Source organism: Oncorhynchus keta, unplaced genomic scaffold, assembly GCF_023373465.1.
Source record: "Oncorhynchus keta strain PuntledgeMale-10-30-2019 unplaced genomic scaffold, Oket_V2 Un_contig_6276_pilon_pilon, whole genome shotgun sequence".
NCBI lineage: Eukaryota > Metazoa > Chordata > Actinopteri > Salmoniformes > Salmonidae > Oncorhynchus > Oncorhynchus keta.
Window position 1 is genome coordinate 90,122 of NW_026288771.1, and position 18,793 is coordinate 108,914.

The 18,793-nt window shown below is 48.0% G+C and overlaps 1 protein-coding gene across 1 annotated transcript in view; it reads right to left on the minus strand.

Annotated features, from left to right (window-relative positions):
• Positions 1 to 796: 796 nt before the first annotated feature.
• The window catches only part of LOC118402464 (protein Niban 1-like), a 75,007-nt gene continuing 57,010 nt past the window's right edge, over positions 797 to 18,793 (minus strand). The window contains 4 exon segments of the mRNA XM_052511134.1: positions 797 to 2,520; positions 9,456 to 9,567; positions 9,738 to 9,845; positions 16,389 to 16,499. Coding sequence (XP_052367094.1) covers positions 797 to 2,520; positions 9,456 to 9,567; positions 9,738 to 9,845; positions 16,389 to 16,499 — 2,055 coding nt within the window.

Genomic DNA, 18,793 nt, shown 5'->3' on the forward strand with positions numbered 1-18,793 from the left:
CCTCCACTACACCCCCAGAGCCTCCACTACACCCCCAGAGCCTCCACTACACCCCCAGAGCCTCCACTACACCCCCAGAGCCTCCACTACACCCCCCAGAGCCTCCACTACACCCCCAGAGCCTCCACTACACCCCCAGAGCCTCCACTACACCCCCAGAGCCTCCACTACACCCCCAGAGCCTCCACTACACCCCCAGAGCCTCCACTACACCCCCCAGAGCCTCCACTACACCCCCAGAGCCTCCACTACACCCCCCAGAGCCTCCACTACACCCCCCAGAGCCTCCACTACACCCCCCAGAGCCTCCACTACACCCCCCAGAGCCTCCACTACACCCCCCGGAGCCTCCACTACACCCCCCAGAGCCTCCACTACAACCCCCAGAGCCTCCACTACACCCCCCAGAGCCTCCACTACACCCCCCAGAGCCTCCACTACACCCCCCTAGTCGTTCTTTCCCCAGCTAGGGAGTGCTGTTTTCTGGGGGACACCTCTGTATCAGCTCTTCCACCTCCACTACCTCCATCACCAAGTCACGGATGGACTGCACACTACCCAGTGGAACCGCTTCCTCCTCTCCCTCCATCCCCACTGTGTTAGACTGTAGCCCCAGAGCCTCCACTACACCCCCAGAGCCTCTCCTCTGTCCTCTGCCTCCACTACACCCCCAGAGCCTCTCCTCTGTCCTCTGCCTCCACTACACCCCCAGAGCCTCCACTACACCCCCAGAGCCTCTCCTCTGTCCTCTGCCTCCACTACACCCCCAGAGCCTCTCCTCTATCCCCTGCCTCCACTACACCCTGCCCAGGCCCAGTGAGTGGAGTAGTAGCACCCCTCGTGATGTGACCAGGGTATTGCATGCAAGCAGGGCACCCTCGCTCTCCGTGACAGTAACTCTAGTGACGGAGGTAACTACAGCTCTGTCCTCACTGCCTCCAGGCTGCATCTCTGATCCTGTGGGGTTAAGGTCATTCTGAGTCTGGGAGGCTGGTTCAGGTGATGGGGCTGTACCCATGTTGGATGGGGCTGTACCCATGTTGGATGGGGCTGTACCCATGTTGGATGGGGCTGTACCAATGTTGGATGGGGCTGTACCCATGTTGGATGGGGCTGTACCCATGTTGGATGGGGCTGTACCAATGTTGGATGGGGCTGTACCCATGTTGGATGGGGCTGTACCCATGTTGGATGGGGCTGTACCCATGTTGGATGGGGCTGTACCAATGTTGGATGGGGCTGTACCCATGTTGGATGGGGCTGTACCCATGTTGGATGGGGCTGTACCCATGTTGGATGGGGCTGTACCCATGTTGGATGGGGCTGTACCAATGTTGGATGGGGCTGTACCCATGTTGGATGGGGCTGTACCCATGTTGGATGGGGCTGTACCCATGTTGGATGGGGCTGTACCCATGTTGGATGGGGCTGTACCCATGTTGGATGGGGCTGTACCCATGTTGGATGGGGCTGTACCCATGTTGGATGGGGCTGTACCCATGTTGGATGGGGCTGTACCAATGTGATGTGCTTCTGCCTCCTTACATAGATGTTCTTCCTCCTCTTCCTTCTCGTCCACGGTGAGAGGTACAGATGCCCCCTCCTTCACCCCTGCAGGAGTTTTCAGGTAGACTGCTCTGTCTGTGGCTTGTCTCTGTCTCTGACCGGTGGAGAGCACCGTGGCCTCAGGAAGAATCATACTAACTGCTGACAGAGCCTCGACACACACCGACACACTGTCACTCACTGGGCTGTTTCTGGCTTTGTCTGTGTCTGGTTTGTCTTCAGTTCCTGGTGGTTGGGATGCTTTGTCTGTGTCTGGTTTGTCTTCAGTTCCTGGTGGTTGGGATGCTTTGGCTGTGTCTGGTTTGTCTTCAGTTCCTGGTGGTTGGGATGCTTTGTCTGTGTCTGTAACTTCCGGTGTCTGGGGGAGCTGGTTCAGCCACAGGAATAGGAGGCTGGGGGAAGGGGCATAAGGTGTGATTGTGGCCAAAGGGGCGTCATGATTGACTAAGGAGGCATCAGGTTTGGTTGAGGCAGCACCAGCAGGGTAATCACTTTCAGCAGAGGACATTTCAGGTAGAGGTGAAGGGGTATCAGGTAGAGGTGAAGGGGTATCATGTAGAGGTGAAGGGGTATCAGGCTCTGCTACAGAGACACCAGCAGTATAGGTAAGTATATGTGCTGGGGCTGGGAGTGTGAGTGGGGCTGGGTCTGGGTCTGGAGCCTCACTTTGTGGAGTTATGACAATGACAGGAGGAGTGAGGGCAGCCATATCTGGAGCCACTGGGCCGCCTTCCACCTCCAGCCTCCCAGCGCTAGAAGACAAGTTCTGCACCAGGGGAGAAGGTGCCCGCTCGGCCTGTCTGCTCAGCCCAGAGACAGCCATCTTGGCAGGGCTGGCGGGGGCGGAGAGGGGAGGAGTGTGACTGTCTGTCAGGCTGCTCTGGCTGGCACTCTGCAGGTCAGTACTGTCCACCATCAAGTTGTTCTTCCTCAAACTGGCAGCTTCTTTCACCACTAGAGAAAATGAGAGACCGAAAGGGAGGAGAAAGAATTGATTAAGTTCATACAGGAGAAGCATACAGTACATACAATCAATTATGTCATACAGGGTATACAAGAGGGTAATGGTGTTATACAAGAGGTTAATGGTGTTATACAAGAGGTTAATGGTGTTATACAAGAGGGTAATGGTGTTATACAAGAGGTTAATGGTGTTATACAAGAGGGTAATGGTGTTATACAAGAGGGTAATGGTGTTATACAAGATGGTAATGGTGTTATACAAGAGGGTATACAAGAGGGTAATGGTGTTATACAAGAGGGTAATGGTGTTATACAAGAGGGTAATGGTGTTATACAGGGTATACAAGAGGGTAATGGTGGTATACAGGGTATACAAGAGGGTAATGGTGTTATACAGGGTATACAAGAGGGTAATGCTGTTATACAAGAGGGTAATGATGTTATACAGGAGGGTAATGGTGCTATACAGGGTATACAAGAGGGTAATGGTGTTATATAGGGTATACAAGATGGTAATGGAGTTATATAGGGTATACAAGAGGGTAATGGTGTTATACAAGAGGGTAATGGTGTTATACAAGAGGGTCATGGTGTTATACAAGAGGGTATACAAGAGGGTAATGGTGTTATACAAGAGGGTAATGGTGTTATACAAGAGGGTAATGGTGTTATACAAGAGGGTAATGGTGTTATACAGGGTATACAAGAGGGTAATGGTGGTATACAGGGTATACAAGAGGGTAATGGTGTTATACAGGGTATACAAGAGGGTAATGCTGTTATACAAGAGGGTAATGATGTTATACAGGAGGGTAATGGTGCTATACAGGGTATACAAGAGGGTAATGGTGTTATATAGGGTATACAAGATGGTAATGGTGTTATATAGGGTATACAAGAGGGTAATGGTGTTATACAGGGTATACAAGAGGGTAATGGTGGTATACAGGGTATACAAGAGGGTAATGGTGTTATACAGGGTATACAAGAGGGTAATGGTGTTATACAAGAGGGTAATGATGTTATACAGGAGGGTAATGGTGCTATACAGGGTATACAAGAGGGTAATGGTGTTATATAGGGTATACAAGATGGTAATGGTGTTATATAGGGTATACAAGAGGGTAATGGTGTTATACAAGAGGGTAATGGTGTTATACATGGTATACAAGAGGGTAATGGTGTTATACAGGGTATACAAGAGGGTAATGGTGTTATACAAGAGGGTAATGGTGTTATACAGGGTATACAAGAGGGTAATGGTGTTATACATGTTATACAAGAGGGTAATGGTGTTATACAGGTTATACAAGAGTGTAATGGTGTTATACAGGGTATACAAGAGGGTAATGGTGTTATACAGGGTATACAAGAGGGTAATGCTGTTATACAAGAGGGTAATGATGTTATACAGGAGGGTAATGGTGCTATACAGGGTATACAAGAGGGTAATGGTGTTATATAGGGTATACAAGATGGTAATGGTGTTATATAGGGTATACAAGAGGGTAATGGTGTTATACAGGGTATACAAGAGGGTAATGGTGGTATACAGGGTATACAAGAGGGTAATGGTGTTATACAGGGTATACAAGAGGGTAATGCTGTTATACAAGAGGGTAATGATGTTATACAGGAGGGTAATGGTGCTATACATGGTATACAAGAGGGTAATGGTGTTATACATGTTATACAAGAGGGTAATGGTGTTATACATGTTATACAAGAGGGTAATGGTGTTATACAGGTTATACAAGAGGGTAATGGTGCTACACAGGGTATACAAGAGGGTAATGGTGTTATACATGTTATACAAGAGGGTAATGGTGTTATACAGGTTATACAAGAGGGTAATGTTGGTATACAGGGTATACAAGAGGGTAATGTTGATATACAGGGTATACAAGAGGGGAATGGTGTTATACAAGAGGATAATGGTGTTATACAGGGTATACAAGAGGGTAATGGTGTTATACAGGAGGGTAATGGTGCTATACAGGAGGGTAATGGTGCTATACAGGTTATACAAGAAGGCAACAGTGTTATACAGGAGGGTAATGGTGCTATACAGGGTATACAAGAGGGTAATGCTGTTATACAAGAGGGTAATGATGTTATACAGGAGGGTAATGGTGCTATACAGGTTATACAAGAGGGTAATGTTGCCATACAGGTTATACAAGAGGGTAATGCTGTTATACAGGTTATACAAGGGGGTAATGGTGCTATACAAGGTATACAAGAGGGTAATGGTGCCATACAGGGTACACAAGAGGATAATGGTGCCATACAGGTCATACAAGAGGGTAATGGTGTCATGCAGGGTATACAAGAGGGTAATGGTGTTATACAGGAGGGTAATGGTGTTATACACTTCTATTACTGCCAGTAGAAAATACAAGGGATGGGTTTTTAGTAACTTATTTTAGAACATGGGAGACCAAAAGGGAACAGTGAAATGTGTTCATTTTTATATACAAAGGGTTGATAAGTAGTTGTCTCCTATACTTTAGTAGAATGGGTTGGGTTGATAAGTAGTTGTCTCCTATACTTTAGTAGAATGGATTGGGTTGATAAGTAGTTGTCTCCTATACTTTAGTAGAATGGATTGGGTTGATAAGTAGTTGTCTCCTATACTTTAGTAGAATGGATTGGGTTGATAAGTAGTTGTCTCCTATACTTTAGTAGAATGGATTGGGTTGATAAATGGTACAGGTAGTCCCCAACTGGGGTACACCCAGGGGTACGCACAATGCTGTCGGAGTACGCCAAATAAAAATGTGATTCACATAAAAAATATAACATTTATATTTTCCAATGGGGCTCTACATTTGGGTGAGGTTTTTTTCCTCTTGCCTGAGTAGCCTTGTTTCACTGCCAAAAATAACATCTAACCATCTACCGTTCAGCGAAATAACAACGCAATGTCAAATACAGGTAACCTAGTCAAATAGTTAACATCCAATCACATTAACCGTTACTCATCCAATCACATTAACCGTTACTCATCCAATCACATTAACCGTTACTCATCCAATCACATTAACCGTTACTCTCTCACAGGAAACCTTCACTCTTGCGCAGACATTTAGAAATGAAACATGACAGTTTGAAAAATAAGCCACGGGAGTTCTTTAAGCGAGAATAAAGACGTCTTTCGAGTAGTAAGACGTATGAAAGCAACATAATCCATTAATAAGAAAGGTCTAGAAGCATCTTGTCACGGCCGTCATATGGAGGAGACCAAGGCTCAGCGTGGTATGCGTACATACTTCTTTTTAATGAAAGAACGAACACTGAACACTGAACAAACTATACAAAACAACAAAACGTGAAGCTAATATGGCTAGTGCAGACAGGCAACTAAACATAGAATAAGAACCCACAAACTACCCAAGGAATATGGCTGCCTAAATATGGTCCCCAATCAGAGACAACGATAAACAGCTGCCTCTGATTTAGAACCAATCTAGGCAACCATAGACATATAAACCCCTAGACTTACAAAAACCCTAGACATACAAAAAAACTAAACAATACAAAAACTAAACAAACCACCCTCGTGACACCTTGACCTAACCAAAATAATAAAGAAAACTAAGATAACTAAGATTAGGCAGTGATACATCTTATATGGTGAGCTACCGAGTGGCAAGGACAGGCAAGCCCCATACTATTGTGGAGGACTTCATTCTTCCTGCTGCCGCGGATATGGCTGGGACAATGCTGGGGGAAAAGGCTCAAAAAACTATACAGACAATGTCTTCATCAAACAACACTGTTTGACGATGCATCAGGGACATGGCAGGAGATGCTTTGAAACAATTACTGCTTCACATACAAGCCAGTGAATTATATGCGTTACAGCTGGATGAGTCAACAGACGTGGCACAGCTCCTGGTATATGTCTGTTACAGCTGGATGAGTCAACAGGCCTGGCACAGCTCCTGGTATATGTCTGTTACAGCTGGATGAGTCAACAGGCCTGGCACAGCTCCTGGTATATGTCTGTTACAGCTGGATGAGTCAACAGGCCTGGCACAGCTCCTGGTATATGTCTGTTACAGCTGGATGAGTCAACAGACGTGGCGGGCCTGGCACAGTTCCTGGTATATGTTCGTTACGTTTATGGGGGGTCAATTAAGGAAGACATCCTCTTCTGGAAACCAGGACAACATGAGAGGAATGGTACCGGACAGCTTTGTGACATCAAATAGACTTTGGTGGTCAAGATGTGTTGGTATCTGTATTGATGGCGTAAAAGCCATGGCAGGGAGACATAGTGGAGTGGTAACGAGCGTGCAAGCAGTTGCTCCCGACGCCACTTGGATACACTGCAGCATCCACCGAGAGGCTCTTGGGTAGACTGCAGCATCCACCTAGAGGCTCTTGGGTACACTGCAGCATCCACCGAGAGGCTCTTGGGTACACTACAGCATCCACCGAGAGGCTCTTGGGTACACTACAGCATCCACCGAGAGGCTCTTGGGTACACTACAGCATCCACCGAGAGGCTCTTGGGTACACTACAGCATCCACCGAGAGGCTCTTGGGTACACTACAGCATCCACAGAGAGGCTCTTGGGTACACTACAGCATCCACCGAGAGGCTCTTGGGTACACTACAGCATCCACGAGAGGCTCTTGGGTACACTACAGCATCCACCGAGAGGCTCTTGGGTACACTACAGCATCCACCGAGAGGCTCTTGGGTACACTACAGCATCCACCGAGAGGCTCTTGGATACACTGCAGCATCCACCGAGAGGCTCTTGGGTACACTGCAGCATCCACCGAGAGGCTCTTGGGTACACTACAGCATCCACAGAGAGGCTCTTGGGTACACTACAGCATCCACCGAGAGGCTCTTGGGTACACTACAGCATCCACCGAGAGGCTCTTGGGTACACTACAGCATCCACCGAGAGGCTCTTGGGTACACTGCAGCATCCACCGAGAGGCTCTTGGATACACTGCAGCATCCACCGAGAGGCTCTTGGGTACACTACAGCATCCACCGAGAGGCTCTTGGGTACACTACAGCATCCACCGAGAGGCTCTTGGATACACTGCAGCATCCACCGAGAGGCTCTTGGGTACACTACAGCATCCACCGAGAGGCTCTTGGGTACACTACAGCATCCACCGAGAGGCTCTTGGGTACACTACAGCATCCACCGAGAGGCTCTTGGGTACACTACAGCATCCACCGAGAGGCTCTTGGGTACACTACAGCATCCACCGAGAGGCTCTTGGATACACTACAGCATCCACCGAGAGGCTCTTGGGTACACTACAGCATCCACCGAGAGGCTCTTGGGTACACTACAGCATCCACCGAGAGGCTCTTGGGTACACTACAGCATCCACCGAGAGGCTCTTGGATACACTACAGCATCCACCGAGAGGCTCTTGGGTACACTACAGCATCCACCGAGAGGCTCTTGGGTACACTACAGCATCCACCGAGAGGCTCTTGGGTACACTACAGCATCCACCGAGAGGCTCTTGGGTACACTACAGCATCCACCAAGAGGCTCTTGGGTAGACTACAGCATCCACCGAGAGGCTCTTGGGTACACTACAGCATCCACCGAGAGGCTCTTGGGTACACTACAGCATCCACCGAGAGGCTCTTGGGTACACTGCAGCATCCACCGAGAGGCTCTTGGATACACTACAGCACCCACCGAGAGGCTCTTGGGTACACTACAGCATCCACCGAGAGGCTTTTGGGTACACTACAGCATCCACCGAGAGGCTCTTGCTGCCAAGGGAACAGCTTGAAAGATGTTTTGGACAGTGAAAATGGTTAACTTGTTAAAGCAAGGCCCCTGAACTCTCGTGTATTTGATGGATTATGCTATGGGCAGTGACCATGTAACACTTTTACAACAACCAGTGAGCTGGTTTTCAAGGGGCAAAGTATTGACACATTTTTTAAAATTAAGAGACGAGGTTTTTGCTGACCATAATTTTCACTTGTCTGACCGCTTGCATGATGACGAGTTTCTCACACGACAGGCGAGGATGTTTTTCCACGCCTGAATGATCTGAATCTCGGATTACAGGGACTCTCCGCAACTATATTCAATGTGTGGGGCAAAATTGAGGCTATGATTAAGAAGTTGGAACTCTTCTCTGTCTGCATTAACAAGGACAACACACAGGTCTTTCCATCATTGAACTCAAGCTAACGGACAATGTCAAACGCGAAGCACCTGAGTGAGTTGGGTGCACAATTACGCAGGTACTTTCCCGAAACGGATGACACAAACAACTGTATTCATTGTCCCTTTCATGCCCTGCCTCCAGTCCACTTACCGACATCTGAACAAGAGAGCCTCATCGAAATTGCTACAAGTAGTTCTGTGAAAATTGAATTTAATCAGAAGCCACTGCCAGATTTCTGGATTGGGCTGCGCTCAGAGTTTCTTGCCTTGGCAAATCACCCTGTTAAGATGCCCTTTGCAACCACGTACCGATGTGAGAGTGGATTCTCGGCCCTCACTAGCATGAAAACTAAATACAGGCACATAACTGTGTGGAAAATGATTTAAGACTGAGACTCTCTCCAATACAACTCAACATTGTAGAGTTATGTGCATCCTTTCAAGCACACCCTTCTCATTAACCTGTGGTGAGTTATTCACCATGTTTGATGAACAATTAAGGTTTGATATGTAAGATGGTTAAATAAAGAGCAAAATGATTGATTATTATTATTTGTGCCCTGGTCCTATAAGAGCTCTTTGTCGCTTTCCACGAGCCGGGTTGTGATAAAAACTCACACTCATTCTTATGTTTAATAAATGCATCGTATAGTGTGTGTGTGGCAGGCTTACAATGATGGAAAAACACATGGCTGTATATATAAAGAGAATCCTGGTCCCTGGATGACAGACAGAAGAAGCAGGTAAACTCACCTTTGTCCACCTCAATGGTCAGAATGTTCAGTAGAATATCTTCATAAACGTTTTCCACATTGATGAAGTTGGTGTAATCAGCAAAGATGTACTGGTCCAACTTCTGCAGGTCCTGTAAAGTGTTGGTTTCACGGTTTATATTCTGATGAACTAACAGTACCTGCTCCAATGTTACTTTAATTTGATAGGGTGAGATGTGGATGGACTGAGACCATCAGCCCTGGGATATATCTAGCATATAATGACTGATATAAAGAGACAAAAGGTTACCAGCGTACATACCGGTTTGTGTGCCGGAGCCAGGTTCCTCCTGATAGCAGGAAGCGTGATGTCAACCAGAGCCTCCTGAAAGATCCTCTTCCTCACCGTGCTACTGTCATGGTCATATTGCTGCAGGGAACAACCACAGAACAATAATATTACGAGACTCTACACCCTGTTATAGACATATTGCTGCAGGGAACAACCACAGAACAAGAATATTACGAGACTCTACACCCCGTTATAGACATATTACTGCAGGGAACAACCACAGAACAAGAATATTACGAGACTCTACACCCCGTTATAGACATATTGCTGCAGGGAACAACCACAGAACAAGAATATTACGAGACTCTACACCCCGTTATAGACATATTGCTAAAGGAAAGATGCATCAATCAATCAATAAAACAATCAATCAATCCATCAACTAATCAATGAACCAATCAATCCATAAATCTAACCAACCAACCAACCAGTCAACCAATTAATCACAACAAGACAACCACACAACAAGACAACCACAACAAGACAACAAGACAACCACACAACAAGACAACCACACAAGACAACCACAACAAGACAACCACACAGGATTTGGCCAGGGTTGTTCCGGTTTTTGGTCACTAGATGCCCCCATTGTGCCTTTTGACCTTTTGTTTTCCCTTGATCCCCATTATTATTTGCACCTGTGCCTCGTTTCCCCTGATTGTATTTAAACCCTTTGTTTTCCTCAGTCCTTTGCTCTGTGTTTGTATGTTAGCACCCAGCCCTAGTACTCTGTGAACTCTTGTTGATCCCGGTGGTCTCTCTTGTGGAATTCTGTTTTTTGTTCTTGTTTGTTTGTTTTTTAGTATTTTTTGAGGCTTTTTGTGCTATACCTTCCACCTTGTGGATTTACCTTTGTCTTGGAGGATTACCTTTGTTCTTGTGGAATTCCTTTTGAGGTTGTGGAGTTACATGTTTTCCTGAAGAACTTCACTTTTTACTTCATTAAATACACCGTCTCAAGTACTGCTGTGTCTGCCTCATCTTCTGGGTTCTGCCAACTATTCGTGGCTCAGTTGGTTAAGTGACTGTTTCTCACTCCGGAGACCTGGGTTCGTAGCCGGGTCCTGACAGAAACACAGAGCCAAAAATGAACCCAGAGGCAGCCAGTTCCCAGGACCTTGTTGCCATGCTGTCCCACCACCAGGAGACTGTCCAACGCCACGAAGCCGCCCTGGTTCAGCAAGAGGCCTTAATGGCTAGACATTCTCATCTTCTGTCGGAGATGCTGACTTCCATAAAGCAGATATCTGATCGACTTACCCCGGCAACAGTTCCCGTCCCAGTACCTCAGATTCACGTACCCATGGCAGTTAACCCTCTGGCTGAACCTCGTCTTCCACCTCCCCAACGGTTCTCAGGTGATCCAAGTGCTTGTGAAGGGTTTCTCACCCAATGTTCTCTCTCCTTCGAGCTGCAACCCTCGTCGTTCCCCACCGACCGGTCTAAGATCACTTATATCATCACCCTGCTGTCGGAAAAATCCCTGGCCTGGGCTACTGCTGTGTGGGATGCCCATAGTTCCTGCTGTGCCAGCTACTCTGCCTTTGCTGAGGAATTCAAACGAGTGTTTCAAGGCCCAAGCAGTGGTCCTGACTCAGCCAAACAGCTCCTGACTCTCCACCAAGGTCGGCGCAGTGTGACGGACTATGCCATCCAGTTCCGCACGGTGGCAGCAGCGAGTGGCTGGAACAACGAGGCGCTTTCTGAAAGGCCTTTCCGACACTATCCAAGATGAACTGGCCACTCGGGAACCACCGGACAATCTCGAGTCCCTGATCAAGTTGGCCTCACGCATTGACCAGCGTCTGAGAGAGAGAGAACTCAACCGTAGACCTCTAGCCCCTATCAGTCCCAGCTCCGAGTCCCCATCTTTATCCTCGCTGGCTCCACCGGAACCCATGCAGATTGGACGCATCTCCCAGGCTGAGGGAGCTGAGGGAGCGACTATATTGTCTATATATATGTCTATATTGCGGCAAACCGGGCCATTTCCGTTCCACGTGTCCCGGGCTCCAGGGAAACGCTCTGTCCCGTACAGACCGGGGGAACTGTAACGGGAAACATAACCTCCTCCCATCCGTCCAACTCCCGTCTGCTCATTCCAGTCATCCTTTCCTGGGACAACCACAAGCTTCACCTTCAAGCCTTGGTAGACTCTGGAGCCGCAGGTAACTTCATGGATGGTGTCTGGGCGAAGGAGAATGGTGTTCCCTCTGAACCTCTAAGTGACCCCATGAGGGTTACTACACTGGATGGAAGCCCTTTGGGATCTGGACTTGTCACTCATGTCACTACCTCCTTGCGACTTTCAGTTTCACAACACCAGGAATTGATGAACTTTCATTTGATCTCCTGTTCCGAGTTCCCTCTCGTCCTTGGATACCCCTGGCTTCACAGCCATAACCCTCACATCGACTGGTCTGTGGGCACTATCAAGCAGTGGGGTCCTACGTGCCAAGCTACTTGTATTTTCCCGAATTCCCAGAGTTCTACTCCCGAGTCTTTAGAATCCATCGACCTGACCCGAGTTCCCGAGTGTTACCATGACCTCAAACTGGTATTTAGCAAACAGAGGGCCACCATGCTACCACCCCATAGACCTTATGATTGCCCCATCGAACTGTTTCCGGGCACTTGCCCCCCAGGGGTCGGATCTCCACCCGAACAAGCTGCTATGGATACCTACATCAAGGACGCTCTGGAAGCAGGCCTCATGCGTCCATCCACCTCCCGGCGGGAGCAGGGTTTTTCTTTGTGACCAAGAAAATGGTGGATTACGTCCTTGCATCGACTACCGGGGACTCAATGCCATAACCGTCCGTAACCGTTACCCGCTACCCCTTATGGCCACAGCCTTCGAGCTGCTCCAGGAAGCAGTTGTTTTCACTACGCTTGACCTGCGGAACGCATACCATCTTGTGCGGATCAGACCTGGTGACGAGTGGAAGACCGTTTTCAACACGCCTACTGGTCACTATGAATACTTGGTGATGCCCTTCGGTCTGACCAACGCCCCAGCGGTGTTCCAAGCGCTCATAAACGATGTGCTTAGGGATATGCTTAACATATTTGTGTTTGTTTACTTGGATGACATCCTCATCTTTTCGAGCTCTCTTCAAGAACAAACAAAGCATGTCAGACAAGTACTCAAACGCCTGCTAGACAGCCATCTGTACGTTAAGCCGGAAAAATGTGAATTCCATTCATCCCGAGAACAATTCCTGGGATTTGTAGTGGAACCCGGTCAAGTCCAAATGGACCCCAGGAAGGTAGGGGCGGTAGTGGATTGGCCCACCCCCAAATCCGTTAAGGAAGTTCAGCGTTTCCTGGGCTTCACTAACTTTTACCGCAAGTTCATCAAGAACTTCAGCTTGGTGGCAGCCCCTCTCTCAGCTTTAACCAAGGGTGGCAATGCAAGGTTTTTGTGGGGAAGAGAAGCTGAGACGGCCTTCCAAGGACTCAAGCAGCGCGTCCTCTCTGCTCCCATCCTGATACTACCGACTACGGATGAACCGTTTGTGGTGGAGGTAGACGCCTCAGAGGTTGGTGTTGGAGCTGTCCTGTCTCAGAGGGGTGAAGACAAGAAGCTTCATCCGTGCGCTTTCTTCTCACACCGGCTTACCCCGGCTGAGAGGAACTACGATGTGGGGGATCGTGAACTCCTAGCGGTTAAGATGGCATTGAAGGAATGGAGACACTGGCTCGAGGGGGCTTCTCACCCGTTTCAAGTGCTTACGGACCACAAAAATCTGGAGTATATCCAGCAGGCGAAGCGGTTGAACTCTAGACAAGCTAGATGGTCTCTTTTCTTCAATCGATTCCAGTTTATCCTCACCTATCGGCCCGGGTCGAAGAATCTCAAACCGGATGCCCTGTCCCGAGTCTACGCTCCTGCCATTCGAGATGACACGGACATGCCTGTCCTTCCTGCTGCTAAGATCGTGGCTCCGATCTCGTGGCAAGTTGAGGATACCGTGAGACGAGCTCAAGCTATTGAACCGGACCTGAAAGGAGGTCCTGCCAATCGGTCGTTTGTCCCCAAGGCAGTGAGGACTCAGGTCCTTCTGTGGGGGCACTCCTCTCGCCTCACCTGTCACCCGGGCGTAGGTCGCACCTTGGAGTTCATCCAGCGTAAGTTCTGGTGGCCTACCATAAGAGAAGACGTTGCCACTTTCGTCAATGCCTGCCCCGTGTGCTGCCAGGGCAAATCTTCTCACCTCCGCCCGCAAGGACTCCTTCACCTTTTACCTGTTCCCCACAGACCCTGGTCCCATATCTCGTTGGACTTTATTACTGGCCTTCCTCCATCCCATGGCAATACTACTATCCTAGTCATAATCGACATGTTTTCAAAGGCGGCCAGGTTCGTCCCTCTGACTAAGTTACCTTCTGCCAAGGAAACGGCTGAGTTGGTAATTAATCATGTGTTCCGAGTCTTTGGCATTCCTCAAGATATGGTTTCTGACAGAGGTCCCCAATTCGCCTCTAGGTTTTGGAAGGCCTTCTGCCAACTCATGGGGGCTTCTGCCAGTCTATCATCAGGGTACCATCCGGAGTCCAACGGCCAAACAGAGAGGATGAATCAAGAGCTGGAAACCACCCTCCGATGTATGACTCGTAACAACCCGTCCACATGGTCGTTCTTCATTGTTTGGGCCGAATACGCGCACAACACCTTGCGCTCCTCCTCCACTGGTATGTCCCCGCACGAGTGTCAGTTTGGCTATGCCCCTCCATTGTTCCCGGACCAGGAGGCAGAAGTCAGAGTGCCTTCAGCCTTGAAGTTCGTCAGACGCTGTCGGCTTATGTGGAGGAAGACCCGTCTTAATCTTATGCGTTCCTCACAGAGGTACCAACAACAAGCCAACAGACGTCGCCGTCCTGGGCCTACCCTGCGCCCCGGCCAGAGAGTCTGGCTCTCCACAAGAGACTTACCACTACGGGTGGAGTCTCGCAAGCTGTCCCAAAAATACATCGGTCCCTTTAAGGTTGCCAGGAGAGTTAACCCAGTTTCTTATCGCCTACACTTACCCAGATCCCTTAAGATTAATCCCACGTTTCACATTTCCTTATTAAAACCTGTTGTTTTTTCTCCCCTTGTCCCGGCAGACAGACCTCCGCCTCGTTTCATTGGAGGCCAGCCGGCTTATACCGTCCATCGGATACTGGATTCCCGCCGGGTGCAGCGGTCCTGGCAGTATCTGGTGGACTGGGAAGGCTACAGTCCCGAGGAGCGCTCCTGGGTTCCTGCCAAAGACATACTGGACCCTGACCTCATTCGTCAGTTCAGGGCCCTCCACCCTGAGAGAGCTGGTAGGAACGTCAGGAGCCGTTCCTAGGGGGGGGATTCTGTCAGGATTTGGCCAGGGTTGTTCCGGTTTTTGGTCAATAGATGCCCCCATTGTCCCCATTATTATTTGCACCTGTGCCTCGTTTCCCCTGATTGTATTTAACCCTTTGTTTTCCTCAGTCCTTTGCTCTGTGTTTGTATGTTAGCACCCAGCCCTAGTACTCTGTGAACTCTTGTTGATCCCGGTGGTCTCTCTTGTGGAATTCTGTTTTTTGTTCTTGTTTGTTTGTTTTTGAGTATTTTTTTAGGCTTTTGTGCTATACCTTCCACCTTGTGGATTTACCTTTTTGTCTTGGAGGATTACCTTTGTTCTTGTGGAATTCCTTTTGAGGTTGTGGAGTTACATGTTTTCCTGAAGAACTTCACTTTTTACTTCATTAAATACACTGTCTCAAGTACTGCTGTGTCTGCCTCATCTTCTGGGTTCTGCCAACTATTCGTGGCTCAGTTGGTTAAGTGACTGTTTCTCACTCCGGAGACCCGGGTTCATAACCGGGTCCTGACACACACAACAAGACAACCACAACAAGACAACCACAACAAGACAACCACACAACAAGACAACCACACAAGACAACAAGACAACCACAACAAGACAACCACACAAGACAAGACAACCACAACAAGACAACCACACAACAAGACAACCACACAACAAGACAACCACAACAAGACAACCACAACAAGACAACCACAACAAGACAACCACACACAGAGACAGAATAACCAAGGCTGAGTTTCTCCTAGTCAACTATGAATTCACTGAAAGTACTACAGCAGGTAGTAGGGTGTTGCATCGTACAATCAGAAGGCAGGAGGTATGGAGCTACAGTCAGAAGGCAGGAGGTATGAAGCTACAGACAGAAGGCAGGAGGTATGAAGCTACAGACAGAAGGCAGGAGGTGTGAATCTACAGTCAGAAGGCAGGAGGTATGGAGCTACAGTCAGAAGGCAGGAGGTATGAAGCTACAGTCAGAAGGCAGGAGGTATGGAGCTACAGTCAGAAGGCAGGAGGTATGGAGCTACAGTCAGAAGGCAGGAGGTATGGAGCTACAGTCAGAAGGCAGGAGGTAGGAAGCTACAGTCAGAAGGCAGGAGGTAGGAAGCTACAGTCAGAAGGCAGGAGGTACGGAGCTACCTACAGTCAGAAGGCAGGAGGTATGGAGCTACAGTCAGAAGGCAGGAGGTATGAAGCAACAGTCAGAAGGCAGGAGATATGGAGCTACAGACAGAAGGCAGGAGGTATGAAGCTCTGTCTGTTATCTCACCTTGAGGACTCTGAGCTTTGCTTTCTCCATGGCTGAGGTGAGTTTGGAAGTGTTGTCTTTCAGTGAGCTCTGGAGGAGCAATTTAAAGGTGTACACGGCATTCTCTATCAGCTACAACACAGAAACACACAGCATTCTCCATCAGCTACAACACAGAACCACACAGCATTCTCTATCAGCGACAACACAGAACCACAAGGCATTCTCCATCAGCTACAACACAGAACCACACAGCATTCTCTATCAGCTACAACACAGAAACACACAGCATTCTATCAGCTACAACACAGAACCACACAGCATTCTCTATCAGCTACAACACAGAACCACAAGGCATTCTCCATCAGCTACAACACAGAACCACACAGCATTCTCTATCAGCTACAACACAGAACCACACAGCATTCTCCATCAGTTACAACAAGACATAACCACACAACATTCTCTATCAGCTACACCACAGAACCACATAGCATTCTCTGTCAGCTACAACAAGACAGAACCACATAGCATTCTCTATCAGCTACAACAAGACAGAACCACATAGCATTCTCTATCAGCTACAACACAGAACCACACAGCATTCTCCATCAGTTACAACAAGACATAACCACACAGCATTCTCTATCAGATACAACACAGAACCACACAACATTCTCTATCAGCTACAACACAGAACCACACAGCATTCTCTATCAGCTACAACAAGACAGAACCACATAGCATTCTCTATCAGCTACAACACAGAACCACCCAGCATTCTCTATCAGCTACAACACAGAACCACACAGCATTCTCTATCAGCTACAATACAGAACCACACAGCATTCTCCATCAGTTACAACAAGACAGAACCACACAGCATTCTCTGTCAGCTACAACAAGACAGAACCACACAGCATTCTCTGTCAGCTACAACACAGAAACACACAGCATTCTCTATCAGCTACAACACAGAACCACACAGCATTCTCTATCAGCTACAACACAGAACCACACAGTATGCTCCTTCAGCTACAAGACAGAAACACACAGCATTCTCTATCAGCTACAACACAGAACCACCCAGCATTCTCTGTCAGCTACAACACAGAACCACACAGCATTCTCTATCAGCTACAACACAGAACCACACAGCATTCTCTATCAGCTACAACACAGAACCACACAGCATTCTCTATCAGCTACAACACAGAACCACACAGCATTCTCTGTCAGCTACAACACAGAAACACACAGCATTCTCTATCAGCTACAACACAGAACCACACAGCATTCTCTATCAGCTACAACACAGAACCACACAGTATTCTCCTTCAGCTACAAGACAGAACCACACAGCATTCTCTATCAGCTACAACACAGAACCACACAGCATTCTCCTTCAGCTACAAGACAGAACCACACAGCATTCTCCATCAGCTACAACACAGAACCACACAGCATTCTCCTTCAGCTACAATACAGAACCACACAGCATTCTCCATCAGTTAGAACAAGACAGAACCACACAGCATTCTCTGTCAGCTACAACACAGAAACACACAGCATTCTCTATCAGCTACAACACAGAACCACACAGCATTCTCTATCAGCTACAACACAGAACCACACAGTATGCTCCTTCAGCTACAAGACAGAAACACACAGCATTCTCTATCAGCTACAACACAGAACCACCCAGCATTCTCTGTCAGCTACAACACAGAACCACACAGCATTCTCTATCAGCTACAACAAGACAGAACCACATAGCATTCTCTATCAGCTACAACACAGAACCACACAGCATTCTCTATCAGCTACAACACAGAACCACACAGCATTCTCTATCAGCTACAACTCAGAACCACACAGCATTCTCTATCAGCTACAACTCAGAACCACACAGCATTCTCTGTCAGCTAAAACACAGAAACACACAGCATTCTCTATCAGCTACAACACAGAAACACACAGCATTCTCTGTCAGCTACAACACAGAAACACACAGCATTCTCTATCAGCTACAACACAGAACCACACAGCATTCTCTATCAGCTACAACACAGAACCACACAGTATGCTCCTTCAGCTACAAGACAGAAACACACAGCATTCTCTATCAGCTACAACACAGAACCACCCAGCATTCTCTGTCAGCTACAACACAGAACCACACAGCATTCTATATCAGCTACAACACAGAACCACATAGCATTCTCTATCAGCTACAACACAGAACCACACAGCATTCTCTATCAGCTACAACACAGAACCACACAGCATTCTCTATCAGCTACAACTCAGAACCACACAGCATTCTCTGTCAGCTACAACACAGAAACACACAGCATTCTCTATCAGCTACAACACAGAAACACACAGCATTCTCTGTCAGCTACAACACAGAACCACACAGCATT